We start from the raw sequence: 25242 nt of genomic DNA on the forward strand, positions 1-25242 counted from the left end.
CGCCTCCCCCTGCTCCCGTCGGGGCCCCGCGCTGCGGGGGCGGAGGGGGCGGCCCCGGCCGCACCGCCGGTGCTTGGCCGCCTCCCGCCAGCAGGGGGCAGCGGCGGCGCCGGAACCTCGGTGCGAGCGGAACCTCTGTGCGCGGGCGGGGGCGCCGGCCGGTGCGGGACCGCCGTGCCACGTCTGAGCCGCGCGGCCGGAGGGCAGCCCGGGACTGCCGCCGCACCGCCGTCGCCATGGTAGGCTCGGGGCAGAGGTCGCGCGGGTCCAGCTCCGCGCGGGGGCCGCTGGGGGGGGGCTCCGGACACCTTCCCGAGCCGGAGGCACCGGCGCGTCCCGGTGCTCGGCCTCCCCGCGGCCGGGCTCGGCCTCCCGAGCGCCGCTCCCAGCAGCAGCCCCGGCCCGCGCCAGCCCCCTCTGTGCGCTGAGCCTGCTCCAAGGTCTCCTCCTCTTGCAGGTCTCGGTCATCAACACCGTGGACACCTCTCACGAGGACATGATCGTAAGTGTGCGGGGGAAGGGAGACCGTCTCAAGCTTTGCTCCTCCTGCCCAGGCCTGTTCCTGCTGGGTTCTGGGCGCTGCCTGTGCCGAGTGGTGCGGAGCCGCAGCAGGGGACCCTGGGTTTCCTTTATGCGCAGCAGGGGAGGTTTAGGTTGGACATGAGGAAGAATTTGTTTCTCTTGAGGGCTGTCCAGGCCTGGCCCAGGCTGCCCAGGGCAGTGGTGCAGTCCCCATCCCTGGAGGGGTTTCAGAGCCCTGGAGCTGTGGTGCTGAGGGCCGTGGGGTGGTGCTGCCCTGGCAGTGCTGGGGGCGGACTGGATGATCTCAAAGGTCTCTTCCAACCTGGCCAGTGTGTGATGTGTGTGGATGCTTCAGGAGTAGGTGTGCAGGTGTGGGAGGAGGACGTGAGTCGTGTGGGGAAGCACCCAGTGAGCTGCTGAAGCATCAAGCAGAGGATGGAGCTGCCAGAGCTCTCACACCCACTGCAGGGAACACACGTGGAACTGCTCGAGGCTGCCCAGTGTCTGCCACTCGTTTCCTGCCCTCTGCTGAAACTGCTGCTGCTCTGCAGGCCCAGGGTGCCTCCTCTGCAACCCTGGTGACAGCAGCGGCTGGGAAATGGAGCAGGGAGGCAGCCTGGGTGGTGTCCCTGCCCTCCCCCTGCAGCAGGGGCTGTCAGGGCAGAGCAGGGGCAGCCTGGGTGGTGTCCCTGCCCTCCCCTGCAGCAGGGGCTGTCAGGGCAGCGCTGAGGCAGCCTGGGTGGTGTCCCTGCCCTCCCCTGCAGCAGGGGCTGTCAGGGCATTGCTGAGGCAGCTCCCTCCCTTGCAGCACGATGCCCAGATGGATTACTACGGCACCAGGCTGGCCACCTGCTCCTCCGACCGCTCCCTCAAGATCTTCGACGTGCGCAACGGGGGCCAGATCCTCATCGCTGACCTGAGAGGGTAAAGGCTGCGGAGCAGGAGGCAGGGGGCTCAGAGCCTGTGCTGCTGGGGGGAGGGGTGGTGGGCACCGGCCAGGCTGTGGCTGACCGGCTGTGAGGGGGCTGGGGGCCAGGCCCCACGCAGGGAGCTGCCTCATTAAACCTTTGCCATCCTCGGGACTCGGGAAGAGAGCTCCCAGCCTGGCAGTGGCACAGGGCACTGTGAGCCGCCCTGCCTGGCAGTGGCTCTTGGCCCTGCCTGCTGCTGTGCACCCTGGCGATGGCTCCCCCCAGGGGGCTGCGTCAGTCGCTCCCAGGGCAGCTCCAGCTGGGCCTGGAAGGGCTCTCTCTGCTTCCCCAACCAGCAGCTTTGCTTGCAGGCACGAAGGGCCTGTGTGGCAGGTGGCCTGGGCTCACCCCATGTACGGCAACATCCTGGCCTCCTGCTCCTACGACAGGAAGGTCATCGTCTGGAAGGAGGAGAGCGGCGCCTGGGAGAAGACCTACGAGTACACCGGGCACGACTCCTCCGGTAGGCAGGCAGGCAGGGCAGGCTGGCACCGCGGGGCACCGCAGGGCAGGCTGGCACCGCAGGGCAGGCTGGCACCCCTGGGCACCGCAGGGCAGGCTGGCACCGCAGGGCAGGCTGGCACCCCTGGGCACCGCAGGGCAGGCTGGCACCGCGGGCACCACAGGGCAGGCTGGCACCGCAGGCACCGCAGGGCAGGCTGGCACCCCGGGCACCGCAGGGCAGGCTGGCACCGCAGGCACCGCAGGGCAGGCTGGCACCACAGGGCAGGCTGGCATCCCCGGGCACTGCAGGGCAGGCTGGCACCGCAGGGCAGGCTGGCACCCCTGGGCACCGCAGGGCAGGCTGGCACCGCAGGGCAGGCTGGCACCCCTGGGCACCGCAGGGCAGGCTGGCACCGCGGGCACCACAGGGCAGGCTGGCACCGCAGGCACCGCAGGGCAGGCTGGCACCCCGGGCACCGCAGGGCAGGCTGGCACCGCAGGCACCGCAGGGCAGGCTGGCACCACAGGGCAGGCTGGCATCCCCGGGCACTGCAGGGCAGGCTGGCACCGCAGGGCAGGCTGGCACCCCCGGGCACTGCAGGGCAGGCTGGCAGCCCTCAGGGAGGGGGAATCAGTCCACAGTGCTGAGGAGGGAAGCCTCTGCCACACAGGGGTGGATCAGTGCAGAGACAGTCAGGCTGTGCAGCTCAAGCAGAGCTTGCTGCTGGAGGCCTGCAGTGCTGATCCCTGCAGTGCTGATCCCTGCCCTGGGGCTGGAGGCCTGCAGTGCTGATCCCTGCAGTGCTGATCCCTGCAGTGCTGATCCCTGCAGTGCTGATCCCTGCAGTGCTGATCCCTGCCCTGGGGCTGGAGGCCTGCAGTGCTGATCCCTGCAGTGCTGATCCCTGCAGTGCTGATCCCTGCCCTGGGGCTGGAGGCCTGCAGTGCTGATCCCTGCAGTGCTGATCCCTGCAGTGCTGATCCCTGCCCTGCTGCTGGAGGCCTGCAGTGCTGACTGGTGCCATGCTTGTGCAGGAGCTGGCTCATAAACAAATCAGCTTTCAGCTGGTGCTGATTCTGGAGGGCAATGTTGCCTGTGCCCAGGAGCAGAGGCCAGGGGGGGCTCAGCACACTCTGCTCCTGCTCACAGTGGGAGCTGCCTGCAGGTCTGTGCAGGTCTGTGGTACCAGCCCAGGCTCTCAGAGCTGTTTGGCTTTTGTCCTGGAGCCAGCACTCTCCTCCCTGCTGCAGGGGGCAGGGCTCTGTGGGTGCTCTCCTAAGCGGGTGCCAGGCACAAGGGCAGCTCTGCCCCTCAACCAGCACTGCCAGCTGGCTGCCTGTGCCGAGATGTAAGCGAGCTGCTCCCTGCCTGCTGTGCTCAGCAGGGAGGGTGGCAGGGTGGGGGCAGTCAGTGTGGGGTAACCCAGTGGTCTCTTCCCCAGTGAACTCTGTCTGCTGGGCACCACACGACTATGGACTGATCCTGGCCTGTGGCAGCTCTGATGGAGCCATTTCCCTGCTGAGCTACACAGGGGATGGGCAGTGGGAGGTCAAAAAGATCAGCAACGCTCACACGGTGAGTCTGGCCCTGGGGCAGCAGGGGGGGTTGAGGGCTATGGATGAACACCAGGCTGGTGCCTCCAGGAGCTTGTGGCCTGGGTGATCACTGAGGCAGGATGGATGCTGTGCAGCAGTGCCCAGCAGCAGGCAGTACCTTGCCTGACCTTGCTCCAGGGTGGGAAGCTGCAGCTGGTGGTCACTGCAGTGCAGTGTGGAGCACGCTGAGCAGCACTGGAAACAGCTCCCTGCTTGCAGTTAGTGTTGAGCTCAGTGCTGGAGGTGGTCTGGGAGGAGGTGGCTTTGGCACTGAGGACTCCTCTAGAAAGTGACTGTCAGTAGGCTGCAGGCCTGGTGGGGTGCCCCAAGCAGGGGCCCCAAGCAGGGGCAGTGGCTGGCAGTAAAAGGAAACTGGGCCCCAGAGTTCCTCCTGCACTCCCAAGCAGCAGCACAAGTGTGTCTGTGTCTCTCCAGCTGGAGTCTGCCTCCACTGCTCACAGCTCCAGGATGATAGTTTACACACCACAGCTCCTTAGCTGCCTCTGGAGGAAGTGTCCCAGGGGCCAGGCTGTGCCTGCATTCTTGCTCACTGAGGTCCATTCAGCATTGTGCAAGGCTCTCTCTTCCTGAGCTGGGCTTACCCCAGACACAGCAGGCCTGGGGCCTTCTCTCCCCTCAGCAGCTTTGATTTGCTTATCTAAAGTCAGCAGCTTTAAGGGATGGATCTTCTGCCTCCCTAGATTGGATGCAATGCAGTCAGTTGGGCTCCTGCCGTGGTCCCAGGGAGCCTGATAGAGCAACCATCTGGTCAGAAACCAAACTACATCAAGAGGTTTGCATCTGGGGGCTGTGACAACCTGGTCAAGATCTGGAAGTAAGTGCTCAGTGGCCAGGCTGGCTGCTTGGAAACCCTCTGACTGTCCCCAGCAGTCTCCCAGGTGCTTGGAGCAGTGCACTGAAAGTGGAGACTCTGTGGTGCTGTGCCACCCATCAGTGGTGAGAGCAGCTTGTGCCAGCCCTGCTGCTGCCTTGGAAGATTCCTGACTGCCTTTGGCTGCCGCTGGCACAGCAGTTTCTGGGCACAGCTCAGGCCCTGTGTCCTCTGAGGGGCTCTGCTTAAGCTGTAGAGCTACTGGCGGGGCGTGGGGACCCCTTGGAGCAAACCAGGAGGCTGGAAGCTGGCAGAAGAGGGAGGAAGCACAAGTGGGGGCTGCTGTGCCACCCTCCTGACTCTGTGTTTGCAGGGAAGAAGATGGGCAGTGGAAAGAGGAGCAGAAGCTGGAGGCTCACAGCGACTGGGTTCGGGACGTGGCCTGGGCCCCGTCCATAGGGCTGCCCACAAGCACCATTGCCAGCTGCTCACAGGTGAGGCCTCTGCTGCAGGCCAGAGCCAGGGTCCCTGCCTCCACTCCCTTCCCTCTGGTAGAGCACCAGCAAGGGCAGAGCTGCTGCAGCAGGTCCTCCTGGCAGTCCTTTGCTGTCTCTGGCTAGGAGCCTTTGACTCCTGTTCCCCACACAGCCCAGTGGAAGCCTTTCTGGACAAAGGCTTGGCCTGTCTGGCTCTGGACCAAGGAGCACCTTCTGCTCTGCAGTTCCTGGGCAGGGGGGGTCTGACTGTGAGGAAAACCTTCAATGAAGGTCACATTCCAGTGGGTCTGGGTCAGAGTCACTGAGCTCCCAGCTGGAGGTGCTGGGGTTTGGTCCTGGCAGTCCTGAGCAGCCCTGGTGTCCTCAGCCCTTGTTCCTGCTGCTAAGCACTGTACAGCCTGGGGCTGGGCTAGCAGGGAGCCTGCTCACTTCTCTCTGACTTGCTGTCACCTGCCTGGAAAGCAAAACCTCACTGGGGGGGGAAAACAGCAGCTGCTATTTGTGTGGCTTCTGGGAGCCCTTCTCTTGTCTGCAGGTCCCCTTTTGTACACAGCTCTTCCCCTCAGAGCTGCACTCTGCCCGAGCAGCAACAGCTCCTTGGCCACAGGCAGCCCTGGCTCCACACTGGGGCTGGGGGCAGTGCTGGGGGAGGCTTTCTCTGTGCCATAAGCAGAGGCCCCAGCACCTGTCCCTGCTTGCCCCTGCAGGATGGCAGAGTCTTCATCTGGAGCTGTGACGATGCCTCTGGCAACTCCTGGTCGCCAAAGCTGCTGCACAAGTTCAACGACGTGGTCTGGCACGTGAGCTGGTCCATCACTGCCAACATCCTTGCAGTGTCTGGAGGGGACAACAAAGTGAGTACTGCTGCCTGCCTCCCAGCCTGCCCTGCCTGCCTCCCAGCCCTGGGCTCCCGCCGCTGCAGGCAGGGCTGCTGCAGGCTTCCCTTTGCTGCAGTGCTGCCACTGTCTTCTTTTCACTTCCCCGGAGGGGAGCAGGACCCCAGCCTTTGCCAGCTACCTGGGCTACATTCTTAGTCCTTACTGGAGAGCCAAGTCCAGGCCTGGCTTCCTGTTGTAGGGGACCACCAGCAGCACTCCTGTGCTCCCTCAGCACTGGCTGAGCACTGGGTGTGCAGCCACAGCCAGCAGGGCTCACTGCTGTCACCAGGCTGTCACACAGCCAGGGAGGTGATTCTCAGCGTCAGGCTGGGCTGGGCTGGAAGGGGCCTTAAAGCTCATGCAGTCCCAAGCCCCTGCCATGGGCAGGGCCTTCTCCTCTAGCCCAGGCTGCTCGAGGCCTCAGGCTGCTATCCATGGGGAAATGGGAGGCTGAGGCTGGGCCGGGGCTGAGGCTGCTGCCCGCTGTGTTTTTGAGGTCACGCTGTGGAAGGAGTCGGTGGATGGACTGTGGGCCTGCATCAGCGACGTCAACAAGGGGCAGGGCGGGGTCTCAGCCGCCGCAGAGGGGCAGCAGAACGAGCAGTGAGCTCCCGCAGGGCCCCGCTGCCGCTGCTCGCCTGCCCTCTTCCCGACCCAGCAGCACCGGCTGCGGCTCAGCTGGGCAGGGCGGGGGGCGGCGGCGAGCTGCTTCTCTCCGCGTTCTGTAACCCTCCCTGGGAGGCTCCAGCCTTGATTGACATTCCCTGAAACTGAAGGTAAAGAGCAGAGCAAAGCACTGTGCCTTGGGCTACTCCTGCGGGGTCAGCCGCCCCTGCTCTCCCGGGCAGGGCTCGGATCCGGTCGGTGGTGCTGTGGTCAGACCTACAGCACCTGGGCAAGAGCAGGGGAGGCTGTCAGAGTGGTGAGCCAGGAGCCAGAGGAGTGAGCTGGCTCACAGCAGAGAGCTGCTGCCCAGGGGAAGCTGAGTTCAGTTGATAGTGGCAGACTGGGCTGGCAGTCACAGCCTGCACCCTCAGCACTCAGTAGAATCACTGAAATCTGGGAGGGAGGTTAAAGGGCCTGAAGTAATCAGTGGCAGTGATCTGGAGTTGCTCTTTAGTCTTCAGATGAAGGCCTTGGGGGAGGTGAAAACAGCCCTGAGAGTCCAGAGTGCAGGGAGGGAAGGGCAGCAGATGGCAGCATGAAGCTGGCTGTGTGTGGGCCCCGAGGTGGTGCTTGGGTAGGCCTGGGAGGGATGTTCTTGGCCAGGGGACAGCCTCTGTGCTTCCTGAGGCTGGCCAGGCGTGGTGCAATGCACAGGTCCTTTGCTCTGCAGCTGTGCTGGTTCTTGAACCAGAGCAGCAACTCAAACTCTAATCTGGAGAGGTTTTTTAGCCACACTTCTGTACCTCAGGAGTCTTTTCTGGAGTACCAACAGAATAAAGTCTCTTGGTTAGAGCCTGCTGTGAGATGCTCACTGCTCTTTCAGAGGTCCTGTCAAGGCTGCCAGCAGTCTGCCTTCAGTCAGGCCCCAGCCAGGCTGTGCTCCCACCCCTGCTGGGAGGGTGCCTGCAGTTACACTCCTGTGCCACTGCCCTGCAGGCCACTGCCTTCAGCTACAGCAGACCCACACCTCGGGGCACCTCTGGCTGAGCTCTGAGCCACCTGTGCTGCTCCCCATGCACAACAGGCTGGAAGGAGAAGGTTGTTTTGCAGGTGTTTTATTCACAGAGGTGTTAGTCAGGGGTGGTTTGCCAGGGTGGGGTTAGGGCATACAGCCTCCTGGCTTGCCGAGCTGGGCAGCACAGCACCGCTGCTGGGCTGGCACACAGGGTGCCCTCCTGTGCTGGTGGAACTGACACTGGCAGACAGACAAACAGCATCCAAGGCACTTAGGACTAAGGCATTCTACCAGGCCTTAGTGTAGAAATCAGTGTGAAAGGAGTGCAGAGGGCTCTGCTGCTCAGGTCTGTGGTTAGGATCCTTCTGCTTGCTCCTGGGAGCACCTGCAGCGAGCGAGGCCCTGGCCAGAGCAACGCCAGAACCTGACCTGCCCTGGAGCTTGAGCCAGGCCTGTGCAGCAGGCCCTGGGCCCTGTGCTGAGCAGGCAGCAGGCCCCTGTCTGGCACTGCCTTTTGCTGACTATAAAGCTGGCTTCCCTTGGACTGCACAGGAGGGGGCCCAGCAACAAGGCCACAGAGAAGACAGAGTCACAACACTAATGCTGGGCAGGAGGCTTCCCTGCTGAGAGCCTGGCAGCAGCAGCCCTCAGGAGCTCATCTTCACTGGACCCTCAGCCCACTGCCACAATAAATACAACACAGCCACCTTCAAGGGGCCTGGAACAAAGCCCAACAGACTTTAAATCAAAGTCTTGTCCCTAATCCAAACTGTACAACAGTTATGTTGTGAGACACAGTGAGAACCCTTGGTGAGAAGCCTTAGTGACACCTCAAGGACACTTAGGAGAGATTAACTTCCAGAAAGACTCTTAGGAAGTATCAGCAGTGCCTTGGAGCTGCTGAGTGAGACTCAGAGGTGAGACTCAGCTGTGCTTTGTGTAGTGGAGCAGAGTGACCTGGCTTCAGTGAGTCACAGCTCTGTTGAGTGCAGCTCAGCTGCCAGCCAGGATGCCTGAGAACTTGCATGAAGATCCCCTCTGGCACTGCAGTCTGTGGGATGGAGCAGGGTGAGCTGTCTGCAAAGTGAAGCCTGCTCCAGCCTCTGGAAGGGCCTGCCTGGACAGTGCTGCTGCTGGCCCTGCTCTCAGTCAGACACAGGTGAAAGGTGCTGCAAATGCACTGCAAAAGGACCCCCAGGCTGCCCTGGCAGCTGCTTGCCACCTGCAGGTGGGCAGGAAGAGGCACTGCTGCTGGCAGTGGCACTGTGCTGGCAATGTCTCTGCTGCACCAGAGGCTTTTCCTGTTTCTTCTTGGGGTGATCACTTTTGTTTTGCTCAGCCAGGGCTAAGGTTTCTGATCCAAATCTGCTACTTGGCCTCCCGTGCAAGGTGCACCTTTGGCATCTCTCTGAGGAAGGGACAGTCCTTGTGTCTTGCTCTGAGCTGGCCATGGCTGGGGAGTCATCCACTTAGGAGTCAAACAGTTCAGAACTGCTCAGTTTGTCTTCTTCATAGAGCAAAATGTTTTGCATGAGCTTCCTCTTCTGGTCATTAATCTTTATTCCCCAAGATGTCTCTCTGGGTAGTGCTGCAAAACAAAACAGCCAAAGAGTGACAAAACCAACTCCCTGCTGCCTGAGGGATGCTGGCAGCTTCAGGCTGAGCAAATGCAAACGAGCCTGGTCTAGGGAAAAGGTCTGCTAAAGCCCCAGAACCACCTCCATGGAATCACAGAGAGCTTTGGACTGGGAGGGACTTTAAAAGTCAGCTAGCTCCACTCTCCTGCCATGGGCAGCTCTCACTGGGCCTTGTGCAGCCTGGCCTTCAACACCTGCAGGGAGGGAGCACTGGGTAGGTTTATGGCTAAAATGATAACTAAGGGAAGATTTCCTGCACTGAGCTCAGCAGCAGGCAGAAGAGGCTCAGCAGTGCTGGAGAAGAGGCTGACTGATGCCTGCTGCTGTGCCACTGGAGCACTCCCACAGTCTGCTGCCATGAGGAGCAGGAGCACTCCTGCCTGCAGAGGCTGAGCTGGAAGGCTGTGTGTGCCCTGCAGCCTGACCTGACCTTGCCTAGTGCACAGCTCTGCCACAGCAGCCTGCAGAGGCTGAGCTGGGAGGCTGTGTGGCCTGCAGCCTGACCTGACCTTGCCTAGTGCACAGCTCTACCACAGCAGCCTGCAGAGGCTGAGCTGGGAGGCTGTGTGGCCTGCAGCCTGGTCTGCCCTTACCTTGAGCACAGGGAGGCTGCAGCTCTGCGCTGTCCGGCGGGAGGCTGCTGGGCACTGCGGGCTCCTGGCTGCTGCAGGCTGCACTCCTCTGCTGGAGCCCAGCTGCAGCTCTGTCCTGCCCCAGCACAAGGGCAGAGGCTGCTGCCTGGGCTGAGGTGTGGCAGCTGCTGCTTTGCAGCTCCTCTGCAGCTGTGTCTGCAGGCTCCCAGAGGAAGCTGCCGGACTCGTCGGACTCGCAGGGCACGCGCGACAGCGGCTCGCAGCAGGGGTCAGGGCACGCAGCGGCCAGCAGGGGCGGGCACGGGGGGGCGCTGCTGAGCGCCAGGGGCTGCTTGCCCCCCGCGGGGGGCACCTCCCTGCTCATGCTGCTTGTCTCATCATCGGTTTCCTCGGGGGTGTTGCTGGAGAGCCCGGTGGTGCTGCCCCCCCAGAGGCTGTGCTCCCTCAGCTTGCTCTCGGCCGTGCCCACCGTGCCCAGGGCCTGTAGTTAACAAGCACAGCAGTCAGGGCACAGCAGCTCCTGTGCCCAGCCAGCCTGGCCTGCAACACTGCCAGCCCTGGAGCCACCACAGCTTCTCTGGGCAACCTGTCCCAGTGCCTCACCACCCTCCTGGGCAACAATGTCTTCCTCATACCTCATCTCAATCCAACCTCTTGCCGTCTGAAGCCACCACCCCTGGTCCTGTCACTCCAGGCCTTCCTAACAAGTCCCTCCCCAGCTCTCCTGCAGCTCCTTCAGGTACTGGAAGGCTGCTCTGAGCTCTCCCTGGAGCCTTCTCCAGGCTGAGCAGCCCCAGTTCCCTGAGCTTGTGTGCTGCTTTCTCCCACACCAAGCCCCTCAAACCCAAGCCACACAGGGCTGCTGGAGCCTCAGCCCCGCCTGCCAAGACTGAAGTCTTGGTGCTGGATTCCAGCTGTCACCTCTGCTATGCTGGGATTCTTCTTTCTCAGGCAGATGCAGATGGCTGAGGCAAAGTCCACAGCAGCCTCCTCCAGCAAGGGTCCTGCTCTGGTGTCCAGGTATTTACAGCAGATTTCCCTGGCAGCCAGCTTCTCAGCAGCAGTTCCTTTGGAGCAGCTTTCTCTTGCCAGCTGCATTTCATCAGCAACCAGATCCTTCTGTGGGCAGCAGAAAGAGGCAGCAGTGAGGGCAAAATCCCCACAGCTCTTCTCCCTGCACCACTGAGCAAGAGCCTTGCTGTGTGTCTGCTCCTATTGCTCCCCCCCAGCTGTTTACAGGCCTCAGAGCCTGAAGAGTCTCCACTGGTGCAGCTGACAGAGGCTTTGTTAGCACAGGAGAGAGGCCACGGGCGTGCTCTGCTGTGGCTCCTGTCAGGCAGAACCAGCTCTGCTAGCTGCAGCCACTGGCAGGGATGAAGGGCAGCCCACGCTGTGCACAGCAGCACTCTGCACCTGGCCCTCCCAGACCTGGGGGCCTTTGCCTTCTGAATGCCTCTGGGCACTGCTGAGCTGCGTGGAAGCAGGGAGGTACAGTACCCTGGGTTTCCCCTCGAAGGCCTCAGAGGAGCACCTTCCATCCATGGAACACAGGTGGAACCTGCTCCATGAGGCTCTGCTGATGGCATCAGCGAGCAGGGCCAGTCCTGGCAGCTTGTGAAAGCAGCTGCTGCAGCTCCGAGCACAGCCTGGGCATGCTGTGAATTCCAGAGCCACCCACAGCCCCGTGACGAGTGCTGGCACCTCCTGCCTGCCCGCATTGCCCCCCTCCGCTTGGCACAGCAGCCCACAGCACCCAGCCTGCAGCACCCGGCCTGCAGCACCCGGCCTGCCCTCTGCAGCACCCAGCCCGCAGCACCCAGCCCGCAGCACCCAGCCTGCAGCACCCAGCCTGCAGCACCCGGCCTGCAGCACCCGGCCTGCAGCACCCGGCCTGCCCTCTGCAGCACCCAGCCCGCAGCACCCAGCCCGCAGCACCCAGCCTGCAGCACCCAGCCTGCAGCACCCGGCCTGCAGCACCCGGCCTGCAGCACCCGGCCCGCAGCACCCGGCCCGCAGCACCCGGCCTGCCCTCTGCAGCACCCAGCCCGCAGCACCCGGCCCGCAGCACCCGGCCCGCAGCACCCGGCACGCAACCTGCAGCACCCAGCCCGCAGCACCCGGCCTGCCCTCTGCAGCACGCAGCCTGCAGCACCCGGCCTGCAGCACCCAGCCTGCAGCACCCAGCCCGCAGCACCCGGCCCGCAGCACCCAGCCCGCAGCACCCAGCCCGCAGCACCCGGCCCGCAGCACCCGGCCTGCCCTCTGCAGCAGGCAGCTGTTGACACTGAGTGCCCTGCCCTCTGGGCACTGATGACTCTGGAGCCCCTCCCCACAGACAGGCCAGCACTCCTGAGTGGGGTGTGGGAGATGGCAATGTCTAAAGCAGGTCAGCCACCGATGTCAGCAGGACCAGGGGATGGCTTCCAACATCCTGTCCTCAGGAGGGCAGAGCAGGCTGCAAGTAACAAACTAGAGACAAGGAAAAGTCCTTTTGTGACAGCAGCCCCAGCCCCTTCTGCTGGCATTCACCACCCCTCTCTTACCAGGTAAGCAGGCTGCCTCCCTTCATCCAGGGCCTTCATCCCCGTCAGGATCTCTGCCAAGACCTGGAGAGCACAGGTGAGAGCAGAGGCTGTGCTCAGAACCAGTCCTGGTTTGCAGCTAGAGGAATGCTGCACTGCCAGTGTCTGAAATCACACTGCTGCTTCAGGTGGCTTCACTCCAGACCTGGGCAAGCCTGAGGATGCTTTAGGACCACCCCAGAGCCACAGCTAGGTACAACAGCCCCTGAAACAGGGTGAGGAAAGAGCCCACAGGACAGTCACTGAACAGTGAGATGGGGACACCTGCAGACAGCTGTCCCAGCTGACATTCCAGAGCCAGGAGTGCAAGGCCCCAGGGAGCCTGACTGTGCAGGAGCAATTGCTCTGCAACAAGGAACACTGAAGGGGCTCCAGGAGAGCTGGGGAGGGACTTCTGACAAGGAGCTTTGGCTGCCAGGACAAGAGACAATGGTTTTGAGCTGGGAGAGGGCAGATTGAGACTGAGATGAGGAAAAAATTCTTGGTAGTGAGGGTGGGGAGACTCTGGCACAGGCTGCCCAGGGAGGCTGTGGATGTCCCCTCCTCGGAGGTGTTCAGGGCCAGGCTGGATGAGGCCTTGAGCAGCCTGGGCTGGTGGGAGGTGTCCCTGCCCATGGCAGGGGGTTGGAGCTGGATGAGCTTGGAGGTCCCTTCCAACCCTACCCTTGCTGTGTCTGTGGTTCTGTGGCTGAAAAGATCTGCCTCAGCTTGCCACACACTGAGCTGCACTTGGGAGCGTGGCCATGGTTAAGGCAGGGTCTCAACACACTGTACAGGCAACAGCTGCACTGTGAAGGTGCCAAGGAACAGCTGCCTCAGGCCCTGCCCCCCTACCCACCCTGCTGTCCAGAAGCACCAGAGAATGCAGCAGGACAGAGGGAGCAGGCAACCTACCACAGCACAGCTGAACACATCCACCCTGGCTGCCAGCTGCCCGTGCCTGACCAGGTCCTCTGGCAGATAGGTGAGAGAAGCCTGCAGCACTTTGGTTTTCATCATGGCATATTCTGACTTTCTATCAGCAGAGAGCAGCCTCAGGCCTGAGTGTCCAAGCTTGGGGGTCAGGTTGTCATCCAGCAAGACATTGGAGCTGTGAGGAAGACAAAGCAAGGTTGGAGCAGATGATGCCAGGGCTGCTCAGGCAACCCAGCCGAGGGACACAGCTGCACTTGTGAAGGGAAGTGCTGAGTGTGCCCAGCTCTGGCTGCTGGGCATGAATGAAAGGATAACAAGGGGTAGGAAGGGGGAGAGGGAAGAGTAAGCACTCCAGAAACAACCAGAGCTGCAGTCCCCCAGCAGGAGCCAGCAGAGGGGCTCTGCACAGCAGCTCGCAGCGCTGCTGCTGAGGGCATGCTGGCACCAGCAGGCAGCCAGGGCAGCACTCACCTCTTGATGTTGCCGTGGAGGATTCCCGAGCCGTGGAGGTAGTGCACAGCCTGCAGGAGCCCTGCTGCAATGCCGACTCTGGCCTCCCAGGGCAGCGCGGCGCAGCTCTCCTGCCGGGACACGACCAGCCCTGCCCTGCAGCCCAGCGCCTGGCTCTGGCCCAGTCGCCACTGAGCTACGCCCCGGCCTGGTGCACCTGCTGACTCGTAGGCCAAGGAAGGAACCAGTTCTGCTCTGGTTTGCTGCACAGGAGGCAGCAGGACCACACCAGCCCACCTCTGGGAGCACTGCTGGGATGCAGTCAGTGTGTGGCTGCTGTTCCCTGCCCTGGGATCTCCTCTGCAATGCTCACTGAGCAGGTGTGAACACCCCCAGCTGCTCCCTCCGGGGCCCTTGAGACACCTGACAGCAAGGAATGCTGCAGAGCATGTTGATGGGCTCTGCAGAACTGCATTTCCCAAGCCTCTGCAGCATTACAGCAGGAACAGATTCCCTGGAACTTCAGAAATGTCAAGGCTGCCCAGCAGGAACTCCCAGCTGACCTGCCCTGCCTTGCAATAGGGAACCCAAGGGAGCTGCAGCCTTCCTGGGACTGGCAGCCAGGGTAGCTGGGCACCTTTAGCTGGCTGTGGTCTGTTCCTCAGAACTGACAGAGCTCTGCCTGCTTTGCATGCACTACCAGGCCAGGGTGGATGACAGCTGCTTGCTTACTTGAGAGTGGAGCTTGCTGTGCAGAGATCCATTGGGCAGGTAGGGATATATCAGACAGTGCAGTCCACTCTCTATGGAGAAGCCCAGCAGCTGCAGAATGTTGACATGACAGCACCTGCAGGCACAGACCGTGGGGGGTTGCCAAGGAAGTAAGAGCAACACAGAGAAACATAGTCCTGAGCTGCAACCAACTCCTAGCTTCAAGGCAACTGGCCCCTGGCCCTGCAGCAGAAAGCAGAGTGGCCCTGAGCAGGGCAGCAGCAGGGCAGCGGCAGGGCAGCGGCAGGAGGGCGGCAGGAGGGCGGCAGGAGGGCGGCAGGAGGGCGGCAGGAGGGCGGCGGCAGGAGGGCGGCAGGAGGGCGGCAGCAGCAGGAGGGCAGCAGCAGGAGGGCAGCAGCAGGAGGGCAGCAGCAGGAGGGCAGCAGGAGGGCGGCAGCAGGGCGGCAGCAGGGCGGCAGGAGGGCGGCAGCAGCAGGAGGGCAGCAGCAGGAGGGCAGCAGCAGGAGGGCAGCAGCAGGAGGGCAGCAGCAGGAGGGCAGCAGCAGGAGGGCAGCAGCAGGAGGGGGGCAGCAGGAGGGGGGCAGCAGGAGGGCAGCAGGAGGGCAGCAGGAGGGCAGCAGGAGGGCGGCAGCAGGAGGGCGGCAGGAGGGCAGCAGCAGGAGGGCAGCAGGAGGGCGGCAGCAGCAGGAGGGCAGCGGCAGCAGGGCAGCGGCAGGGTGGGAGCAGGAGGGCAGCAGCAGGGCAGCAGCAGGGCAGCGGCAGCAGGGCAGCGGCAGCAGGGCAGCAGGAGGGCAGCAGCAGGAGGGCGGCAGCAGGAGGGCAGCAGCAGGAGGGCAGCAGCAGGAGGGCAGCAGCAGGAGGGCGGCAGCAGGAGGGCGGCAGCAGGAGGGCGGCAGCAGGAGGGCGGCAGCAGGAGGGCGGCAGCAGGAGGGCGGCAGCAGGAGGGCGGCAGCGCAGGGCCTGCCCAAGGCTCGGGTGAAGCCCTCCCAGAACCCCGCTGGTGCCTGAAGGGCACAGCACAGGCAGGAGAAGCAAGCTCACAGGCAGGCTGTGCTCAGCCTGCACTCAAAAGCCAGCTGCTTACCGAAAGCAGATCTGCACCTCTGTGTGAAAGAATCTTTGGGTGGCACTCGGGCTGGTGCATTCTGTCTGAAACAGGCAAAGGTGCAGCAGGATGTCAGCAGCAGCCACTGGGATGCTGCCCTGGTGCAGGGCTGTCGCTCTCCAGAAGACAAACTGCTCCAGAAAGCAGCTCCGTGCCACAGGCAGCGCTGAACTCAGCCCAGCAGAGACACCTCGGATCCAGCCACCAGTGCAGGCAGAGCTCACAGAGCTGCTCACACCAGCAAGGCAGCAGCCCCCTGGTTTGCTGAGCCTGGGGGTGCTTTCCATCACCCCCTCCTCCTCCCCCCTCGTGCAGGCTCCCCACCCATACAGCACTGAGCGGCAGGCGCTCAGCCCGCAGACAGCTGCCACCCCCTCCAAGGGGCCAAGGGAGGTACTTGCCTCTCTGAGCCGTTTGATGGCATACACCACCTCGTTCCTCTGGCCCTTGTAGACATCTGCAAAAGTCCCCTCCCCGATTCTGCTCTTCTCACTGAAGCTGTTGGTGGCACTTGTGACCTCCTGCTGGCTCCAGAGCAGGCTGCCGCTGGGCAGGTCGGCCACGGTCTCCTGCTGGGGGCTGGGGGAGCTGCAAGGCTACAGAGTTGTGGAAGGAACAAGTTCAGCTCATGCGGATTCCTGTGCCTTTTCCTCCTCTCAGGAGCCATGCTTGCTTTGAGCAACCTCTGTGGGCTGAGGGAAACCGTGGAAGGTGCAGAGCAGCCCCTGATGCCTCTGCTGTTAGCAGCTGTGAGCACCCTTCACCTCCACCCTGCCCAGGAGCTTCACTTTGTGTACAAGTCCAGAGAGCTCTCTGAAGGGAGGTCAGCTTGAGCAACAGAACCCATCTGGCTTTGTGCCTGGGGCAGCTCTTAAACAGCTGGACCAGAAGGCTGGGTCCCTCCCTAATGTATGTATGTTGTGGTGGGAACTTCACATCCACTTCTGAAGCATCTGCTGCTGCTTGCACAACCATTTGTTGCTGCCAGCCTGGCAAGCCCTACTGCCAGCTGCTGTTACAGTTCCACTGTAGCACAGCCACGCAGCTCTCACCCCCTCAACGTGCTCCAGGCTGAAGGAAACAAAACCTAACTCCCCCTCTCCAGAAGCTCTGGAGCTGTGGCACGCTTTGCTGCACTGCCCTGCTGGCTGCTGCTCCTGAGCCATGGCACTCTGGGAGAGTTTCAAGTCTTGAACACCAATCTGCTCCAAAACCCCAGAGGAAACAGGCCAAGACCTGACGGGACCAGAGGGTGCACATGGGTCAGGAAACCCTGAAGACCCACAGGACAGATCCAGCTGGACCAACCCAGAGACAAGGGAGCTGTAGGAGGAGGGAGCAGGGGACTGCTGAAGTCATTAGGAACAGGAGAGAAGCCTCACTGAGAGATGGCTAAGGAATGGAACCCCTGGAACCCAGAGGTGCTGGGACCCCACCCCTGGGGACTCTCACTTGCCAGCCACACAAGGCTCTGGGCAGCCCGGTTCAAACTCAGCACCAGCCCAGTTTTGAGCAGAGAGCACAGCTGCAGTGTGCAATCACCAGCAGCCAGAATGCCCCTCTGGCTGTCAGTGCTGGGTGCTGCACTGCCCTGTGATCACACCAGACCTGTGAAGCCCTCTGCAAAACCTCTGCTGGAAGCTCCTTCCCAAGAGTTGCTGCTTGTGGACTCCAACCAACCTGCAGTCAAGCCCCCAGGTCTGCATTTCACACCAGCAGAGGATGAACTTGCACTGATGCCCCCAGAATGCCCCAAGGGCCTTTGCAGCTGGGAGCAGTGAGCTCTGGCAGGATTTACCTTCACACTGGATGCCACAGGAGGGTTTGATTGCAAGGAGTTCAAAAGGTCTCTTGGGGGAGGTGGTGGAGCAGGGAGTGAACTGAAGGCTCCTTCAGCAACAGCACCTGAAACTGAAACAGCAGCACTGAACTGCACCTCACTGTGGCAAACCACAGCCTGGCACTAACAGTGGAGGGCTGGGGTGGCTGAGTTGAGTTTCCTAAGCAGGGACAGCCTGTGGCAAGCTGTTGAGGTGTGGGACACTGGGTGAAGGTGGGGAGCTGCTTCTCCAGTTCCTCTTTGCAAGATGCCTGCTCAGACCTCTCTAGTCCTGGCTCAGGGACACAGAGCTCCCTGTGGCTGCACTGCTGCTGAGAGGCTCTGCTCAGCATGGCCCTGCTCCCCCCTGCCACAGGCAGAGGGACCTGCTGACCCTGCACAGCTCCCCTCTGCACAGAGAGAGGCACATGAGGCACTGGTCTGCTCTTGCTGTGGACACCTGGGAAACATCTTGAGATCCCAAGGGCAGATACAGGCAGCACCCCTCCAGGAAGAGGAGGCCATGGGCTAGGTAGGAATGCACAGCTGAGGTGCAACAGTGCTGGGAAAAAGGCAAAGAGCCAAGGGGAGCACTGTGGGCAGGACACTCCCTGTGGCACACAGCAGGCAGCTGGGAAGCAGTCCTGCCCAGGCCACTGCAGTGTGGGAGCAAACTCAGAAGCTAGGCCTCCACTTACCACCTGCTGCTGCTGCCCCCAGATGGGAAGAGCCTGCTGAAGGCAACAGACTGAGCTCCTTCTCTCCCTCTCTCTTTGTGATTTCTGGGGGGGTTAAAGATATGTGCTCCTGCTTGGGGGGCTGCACCAGCTCCTCCTTGGCAGAGCTGGCACTGCTGGAGGCTGAGGTCCCTTGGGAAGAGAAGAAAGATGAAGGTTACCACAGAAAAGAGGGTCTGGCTGCAGGCAGCTGTCAGGAAACAATCCTGGTGAGGGAAGCAGAGGGTGCATGGACATGAGAGTGAACATTCCAGCTGCTCCAAGGCTCTCTGCAGCCTTCTCTTCTCCAGGCTGAACAACCCCAGCTCTCCCAGCCTGCCCTTGCATCATCTTCATGGCCTCCTCTGGACCTGCTCTAACATCCCCTGGGAATGCAGGATGGACTGAAAGGTCTTCAGTCTAAACTCAGGAATTTCAGGTACATTCCTTATCACTGTGCCAGGATGCAGTGAAGTTCCCAGCTCCAGAGGGACTGACAGCAGCCACCCCACAGCCTGCAGGCCCCTGGGCTGCAGCAGCAGTCCCTGTGTCCTGCAGCTGTTGGCTCTTCCCTCTGCTGCTTTAGCCCAGGAGCCTCCACGGCCAGAATCACTTCCCTCTTTCAAGCTGCTCTGCAAGGCCTTTCATCAGTTCTGCAACTTCCTGCACATCAGGCAGGGAGCTGACATCAGAGCACTGCGATGGACATCCAGAGGTGGAGCTGAGCAGTGCAGATGGTGGAGGGGAGGGAGAGGTCTCCTGCAAGTCATCTGCCAGCAAAACACCGACCTGGGGTGCCAGAGGTCCCTTCTGCTTCTGACAAGCACCCAGTGCAGCCCAGCAAACAAGAGCTGCTTCAGCTGGCAGGACCACAAAGCAAGGCAGACTCTGCCACTTCACTTCATGGCAGGCTCTGCCCTGGCCTTTGCTGTCAGACATCTGTGGGGAGAGGAGCAGCTCGTGGCTGTTCTGCAGCTTAATGCCTTTGATCTGGGACAGAAATCATCATCTGGAAATGCATCTAAAACCTGCTCCCTGCCCAGGGTCTCCCCCAGCCTCTGTTAAACCCTCTGGGTTTAACCTTCACAATGCTCTATGGAACTCAGTCACCCCTCAAATCCCTTCTGACTCCCCAGGAGGCCCTTCCTGGAACAGTGCCACAGTCACAAAGCAAACCAGAGGCAAGGGCTGCCAGACCCACCGCTGCTGTGGCTGGGCTGAGCTGAGTGTGGCCATCACCTCCCCACAGCCACTTTCCTCTTCAGTGCCCAGCCCACAGGGACCACAACACAGAACCCAGCTCTCAGAACCCAAGCCGTGCCCCAGCAGACACCAAGTGTCCTGCTGCAGCCTGGGGGAAGCTGAGTGCAGTGTTTTTACCAGGGGGAAACCCTGGCTTTGCAGCTTGTGGCAAGTGAAGTCCAAAAGGTCTCAGGGATGGTTTTGAGCAAGCTTAGCCAAAAAAGTGAGAGAAGCAGAAGTGAAAGCAGGTCAGCCCCTCCCGTGCCAGAGGCTGCAGGCAGGTGCCTGTTGTGCAAGCTGCAGGTATTTACACAGCAGTTAAAAGCAAACCAGCCAAGCAGGAGGGTGTGGAACGATTCTGGGAAGGGATGATGACTGGTTGGGCTGTGCTGTGCCTGTATGTCACTGGCCATGCTGCTGCAAGCTGCACTTGGAATGGAAGGCTGAGCCTCACCACAGAGGCTCTGTGTGAGCAGCCCTGTCAGGGGCTTCACGTGCTGCTTCTCACCCCCTGCCACCTCCTGGCCTGGGCACACAGGGTCAGGGATCCTCTGCACTGAGCACATCAGCTCTGCATCAGTCCAGCAGTGCTGTGGGTTGCAAGCAGTGCTGCTCTGACACTGAACACATGAAGCTTCCCTGGGAATGTGTGGAGCTAATTTCAGCTCACAATCTCCTCATGGCCTTGTTCTCAAGGCCTCCAGAAGAGAAAATTCTCTGCCTTGGGGTAAAAGCAGCACCTCAGCTGTTGCAAGAAGCACAGCAATCTGAGCTCAGCTTTAGCAAACATGGTGAGAAAGCATCCCAGCCAAGTGCCCCAAGCCAGCCTGAGCCACAGCAGAGGGCAACCAGGCTGTCATGGAGTGGGGAAACCAGCAGCTGCCCAGCTCCAGCCTGCATGCTCCTCAGGAGCTGCCTGTCAAAGGACAGTGTGTGAAGTGGGACCTGCAGAGGAAGGCACTGAAACAAGCCAGCTGCAGACAAAGGAGGGGCTCAGAGTGTGCTCTGACAGGGCCTGTAACCACCAGAGGCCAAGGTGTGGGGGCTGTACTGTGTGCCACAAGAACACAAGAAGCGATCTCCTTAAGAGACAGCAAGGCTGTCACCACGTCCTGGCAGTCACCCCCTGCCCCAGGGTGTCCCCAGCACTGCCAGGGGCCAGGCCTGCTGCGGTGCTGGTGTCCAGACCAGGCTGACTCAGTCCACAGATTCCAATCAGGACACAAACCAAGGTTCAGTTTGCAATCCTGCCTGCTCAGACTGGCCCTGTGAGGGGGGCTGGTGACACTGAGATGAGAAGCAAGGCTGCTCTCCTGGAGCTGTGAGCAGCAAGGATGGCTTTGGCCTCCTGAGCTGAGTGCTGGGGCTGAAGTCAGGGTGGAGGCACAATTCACACACCCCTGACTACCAGGAAGGAGGCTTTGGGGGGACACCAGGGAAAGGGGGATGTGGGGGACACCAGGGAAAGGGGGGATGTGGGGGACAGAGGGGAAAGGAGGATGTGGGGGGACACCAGGGAAAGGGGGGATGTGGGGGACAGAGGGGAAAGGAGGATGTGGGGGACACCAGGGAAGGGGGGCATGTGGGGGACAGAGGGGAAAGGAGGATGTGGGGGACACCAGGGAAGGGGGGGTGTGGGGGACACCAGGGAAGGGGGGGATGTGGGGGACACCAGGGAAGGGGGGGTGTGGGGGACACCAGGGAAGGGGGGATGTGGGGGACACCAGGGAAGGGGGGATGTGGGGGACAGAGGGGAAAGGAGGATGTGGGGGACACCAGGGAAGGGGGGGTGTGGGGGACACCAGGGAAGGGGGGGGATGTGGGGGACACCAGGGAAGGGGGGGTGTGGGGGACACCAGGGAAGGGGGGATGTGGGGGACAGAGGGGAAAGGAGGATGTGGGGGACACCAGGGAAGGGGGGGGTGTGGGGGACACCAGGGAAGGGGGGGTGTGGGGGACACCAGGGAAGGGGGGGATGTGGGGGACACCAGGGAAGGGGGGGGTGTGGGGGACAGAGGGGAAAGGAGGATGTGGGGGACACCAGGGAAGGGGGGGTGTGGGGGACACCAGGGAAGGGGGGGTGTGGGGGACAGAGGGGAAAGGAGGATGTGGGGGACACCAGGGAAGGGGGGGTGTGGGCCACTCAGCACGCTGCCCAGCGTTCAGATTTGGCAGAACAGGACCAGGGCACAATTTTGCTTACAAAACAGAAGAGCTGAAGTTCAGTGGAGGGGATGGAAAGGAAAATCAGATCTGAAAGGGCTTTGTTGACCTCACCTAGGCACCAGGACTTCAAATGCTCATCATCCTACCCTTGAAGTGGAGCAAAGTGGAGGTAGGACAGAGGGTGAGAAAAGAGCACAGCTGTTTAATTGTGGAGGGGCTGAGGAGAGCACAGGACAGGACCAGAGGAAATCTGAGGTGGGAAGAAGCAGTGCTGAGGCAAGCAGGCGATAAAGCAGCTCTCCTCTGAACCCTCTCATGCTGCAGGCAGCCCAGGCAAACCTGACTCTGGGTCTGGTGACAGCAGAAGACAAAACTTGATGGAAAAAGAAGGAGAAATGGAAGCTGAAAGCATTCCTCATCCAGATGCGTTTTGGAAGCGATGGCTGGAAGCACAGCCTCGCCTCAGAGCGCAGCCAGTCTCTGTTTGCTGCCTCTCAAGGCATCCAAGGTGGGCACTGCCAGGGTGGGATGATGAGCCTGAGGGACCGGTGATCCCTCCCCCTCTATGCCACCTTCTCCCTTCCCAACACAAATGCTATTTGAGGCAGTAGAAAATCAGCATCAGAGCCCCCCCAGCCCGCAGGAGAGGGGTGCAGGGCTGGGTCTGAGCTCTGGGGAGCAGCAGGGCTGCCTGCAGGAGGGAAGCAGCTACTCACAGTCCAGGATGACCTGCGCGGCGCGGTAGAGCTGCAGCCCCTGCAGCAGGTCCAGCAGCTGCTGCACCGTGGCCAGCCTCACTCCCCACCACCACATCAGCTCCCTGGTGACGCTGATCCCCGTCCTCTCCAGGCACTTGATCTTGCGCAGCTCCGTCTGGTCGGGAATCACGTAGGAGGCTGCAGGGCACAAGGGCAGCTCCTGTCTACAGCTGGGAGGGCCGAGCAGGAGCGGGCAGGGCCCGGGGCCGAGGCACACTGCTGCTCCCCTGCGCTCTGCCAAGGCAGGACCACAACGCGGCAGCCATCTGCACCAGCCCCCAGAGCAAGTCTCTCCTCTTGTCCCTTCAGCTGCTCTGGTGCCAGTGTGGCACCAGAGGCCCAGAATGAAAACCCAGGCACGCCTCTCAGCATCTTTTCCCCATGAGCTGCCTTCACCTCAATGCTTTGTACCAAAGCAGTCCAGGTTAGACTGCTGGGGTGATTCCCCCAGAGCAGGCAGAAGTCCTGCTGAGCAAACACCACGGTTATGGCAACCCACACAGTGCCTGAGTCCAGCCTGCACCGGGGTCAGCCAGGCAGCAGCTGACTCAGCTGGGTGTCGCTCACAGCCAGGCAAAGCTGTGGGTGACAGATGCTGGCTCTAGGAGCAGGTGAGGCAGTGCTAAAGCCAACTCCACACAGTTTGCCCCAATTCCCAAACAGCACCAGGTGAGGGGAGAGCAAAGCTCCCCCAGGTCAGAGCCCAGCTGCTTGGGAAGGACACTGCACACAGGTGGCACCCGAAGGCGCTGGAGAGGAGTCCCAGCTGGGGGCAGCAAGGTACTGCCCTGGCAGCCAGAGCTAGTGAGGGCTTGAACGAAAGGAAACCGTGCTCAAGGAAGGGAGGAGGAGGTTCGGGGCAGAACTGTTGGGAGAGGGATACAAGCATAAGAGACCCAGGGCCTTTATCTCCTGTAGCCGTTAACTGCACATGGCCGGGCCCGAGGAAGGCAGAGGAGGTGAGGGGGCGTCTGTGAAGGGAGGGAAGGAAGCAAAAGCAGCCCCTGGACACACGAGGGGTGCTGTGAGACAGCAAAGGGAGCAGAGCTGAGCTGCGAGCCGAGAGGCAGGGCAGGGGCCGGCTGCGGGGACAGCCACGGGCACAGGGCAGTCAGAACCGCAGCGAGCCCGCGGAGCCTCCGCTCGGTCCCGGCGGCGGGACGGGGACGGCCCGGCCGGGGGCCCCAGCGAACAGCCCCCAGCGAACAGCCCCCCGCCCCCCGCCCGCCCCCGGCAGCCTGCCGGGCGCGCCCCGCTGCCCGCTCACCGAAGCGCATCCAGTCGTAGTCGCTCAGGCAGTCCATCTTCTGGCAGAAGTCCTCCAGCACCCAGGCGGGCATGCTGTGGATGTAGAGGCCCGGGGGGCAGCCCCCTCTCAGGGCCGGGGGCGGCTGCTGCAGGGTCATGGCCTCGCAGTCCCTCTCCAGAGAGCCCTTGGTGCCCGCCACGGCCATCGGCGGCGGCCGGGCACGGGGCGCAGGGCGGGGGGCGCCGGGCACGGGGCGCAGGGCGGGGGGCGCCGGGCACGGGGCGCAGGGCTTTGCTCCCCGGCCTGCCGCTGCCTGCGCCGCAGACGGACTTTCTGCGGAGGCTCCCTCCCGTCGCAGGGGCTGGCCCCGGCCGCCTGTCCCCGCCCCGGCGCCCTGCCGAGCCGGAGCCGAGCGCCAGGGGCGGGCGCTGCCCGGGGCTGGCCGCCGGGGCTGGCCCCGCTGCGCCGCTTCCTGCCCCTGACGTCAGGCCGGGCACAGCTCACGGCTCACTTTTTCCTTTCCAGGAGCCCGGGGCCGGACTGCTCCTTCCGCCTGACCGAGGGCCACGGCGGCTCCCGGGGACAGCCGCAGCGGCGGCTGCCGAGGGGCTGCGGGGCGGCTGCCGAGGGGCTGCGGGGCGGCTGCCGAGGGGCTGCCCGCCGCCAAAGGCAGCGCTCGGACAGGGATGCCCCCAGGAGCTACAGCAGCCATGCTCCCAGATGGGGCTGTGCCCCCGGGGATGGGGAACGTTTCAAGGGCTCACAAGGAGCTGTACCAGCAGGGAGGGAGGAGAGAGAGCACAGGCTCCTACCCAGCACCGACCCTGCTGCCAGGGCTCTGCAGCCACTGCCCCACGCAGCAGCCACTCATTGTGCCCTGTGGCAGAGAGAATCACAGAGCTGCTTTGCTTGGAGACCTCTAAGATCATTGAGTCCAACCACCATGGCCCCAGGAGCCACGGCCACACCTTTCTTGCACCCCTCCAGGGCTGGGGACGCCCCCAACCTCCCTGGGCAGCCTGTGCCAGGCCCTGACCACTGCTGCAGCACAGAAATTGTTCCTCATCTCCAACCTGGCACAATTCCAGCCACAACACATCACAAGTGGCAGGATGGCCAGGGCTCACTCCTCAGGGAGGGGGTTCCAAGTACCTTCTCAGAGTCCACCATTTTCCTACATTCTTGTTCCTTCCTTTCCACAGGCTGCTGCTGGCACGGTGCTCTGCTTGGAGAGCCCTGCAGCTGGACCTCTGCTGCCACAGGGCAGCCTGCAACACTGTCCTGAGCCCTTCCTCCTCCTGCTCCTTTTGGTCCTGCTCATCTCCAGGTCTTTTGTATCTGTGACTAACAGCACTGTGAGTGTGAGGAGCTCTTCATTTACTGCTCCTCTGTACCCTGCATACATCTGCAGTACAGCTCTTATCCAGACCCTGACTCCCAGGCTTTGGCAGTGTTCTGTTTCGTTCCTCAGCAGTCATGAACCTCTCAAGCACCACTACAGTAACAGGGAATTTCCTACCCCAACTGTGGCAAAGACAACCTGAAACCTGTGCTATTACAAAGGCAAGGTACAGCAACCCTACCCAAACACCTCCAGAGTGGGGGCTGGCTGCCCTGGGAGCCAGCTGCTTTAGCAGAGGTGCTGTTCCAACAGACCTAGTCATACCCAGAGGTTTCCCCCTCGCTTTTCCCTGCTCCCTGTCCCTCTCACACGCCTCAGTTCTGTGTCACAGGCACACAGAGCACCTCTGAAAGTCACTTCAGATGAGACTGAAACTTGTGTGGCAAAGAACTGGATCAAAGCAGGAAGGAAGGAACCTTCTTCCCCTTGAGCCCTGGAAAACACCTGTGAAACCTTCTCAAGTGGTCAGCTCATGGGAAAGCCAGGGGAAAGCACATCTGTGAGGGGGCTGCAGC

At 62.1% G+C, this 25242-nt stretch overlaps 2 protein-coding genes across 2 annotated transcripts; one reads left to right on the forward strand and one right to left on the reverse strand.

Moving 5' to 3' along the window:
* Nucleotides 1-118: 118 nt before the first annotated feature.
* On the forward strand, nucleotides 119-7198 carry SEC13 (SEC13 homolog, nuclear pore and COPII coat complex component). Its single transcript, XM_068157740.1, has 9 exons — nucleotides 119-239; nucleotides 458-502; nucleotides 1331-1446; nucleotides 1805-1956; nucleotides 3380-3513; nucleotides 4235-4368; nucleotides 4739-4859; nucleotides 5570-5716; nucleotides 6237-7198. Exons 1-9 carry the CDS (start codon nucleotides 237-239, stop codon nucleotides 6345-6347), a joined length of 963 nt encoding a protein of 320 aa, XP_068013841.1. The 5' UTR covers nucleotides 119-236; the 3' UTR covers nucleotides 6348-7198.
* Nucleotides 7199-7445: 247 nt separating this feature from the next.
* IRAK2 (interleukin 1 receptor associated kinase 2) lies at nucleotides 7446-23804 on the reverse strand. Its single transcript, XM_068157739.1, has 13 exons — nucleotides 23344-23804; nucleotides 22035-22214; nucleotides 17893-18063; nucleotides 17174-17286; nucleotides 15777-15971; nucleotides 15355-15419; nucleotides 14271-14385; nucleotides 13560-13669; nucleotides 13068-13263; nucleotides 12135-12197; nucleotides 10513-10710; nucleotides 9592-10072; nucleotides 7446-8949 (listed from the first exon to the last, which is right to left on the reverse strand). Exons 1-13 carry the CDS (start codon nucleotides 23528-23530, stop codon nucleotides 8831-8833), a joined length of 2193 nt encoding a protein of 730 aa, XP_068013840.1. The 5' UTR covers nucleotides 23531-23804; the 3' UTR covers nucleotides 7446-8830.
* Between the last annotated feature and the right edge of the window lie 1438 nt (nucleotides 23805-25242).

This window comes from Melanerpes formicivorus, unplaced genomic scaffold (assembly GCF_026170545.1).
Source record: "Melanerpes formicivorus ecotype bairdi unplaced genomic scaffold, bMelFor1.0.p_v2 SCAF_38, whole genome shotgun sequence".
Taxonomy (NCBI): domain Eukaryota; kingdom Metazoa; phylum Chordata; class Aves; order Piciformes; family Picidae; genus Melanerpes; species Melanerpes formicivorus.

Coding starts and splice junctions, on each gene's coding strand:
- IRAK2 (XM_068157739.1), bottom strand. CDS start 23,530: ATGGCCGTGGCGGGCACCAAGGGCTCTCTGGAGAGGGACTGCGAGGCC. Junction 22,215..23,343: donor CTACGACTGGATGCGCTTCG/GTGAGCGGGCAG, acceptor TGTGCCCTGCAG/CCTCCTACGTGATTCCCGAC. Junction 13,264..13,559: donor CTCCACGGCAACATCAAGAG/GTGAGTGCTGCC, acceptor TCTTCCTCACAG/CTCCAATGTCTTGCTGGATG.
- SEC13 (XM_068157740.1), top strand. Junction 4,860..5,569: donor CCATTGCCAGCTGCTCACAG/GTGAGGCCTCTG, acceptor TTGCCCCTGCAG/GATGGCAGAGTCTTCATCTG. Junction 5,717..6,236: donor TGTCTGGAGGGGACAACAAA/GTGAGTACTGCT, acceptor TGTGTTTTTGAG/GTCACGCTGTGGAAGGAGTC.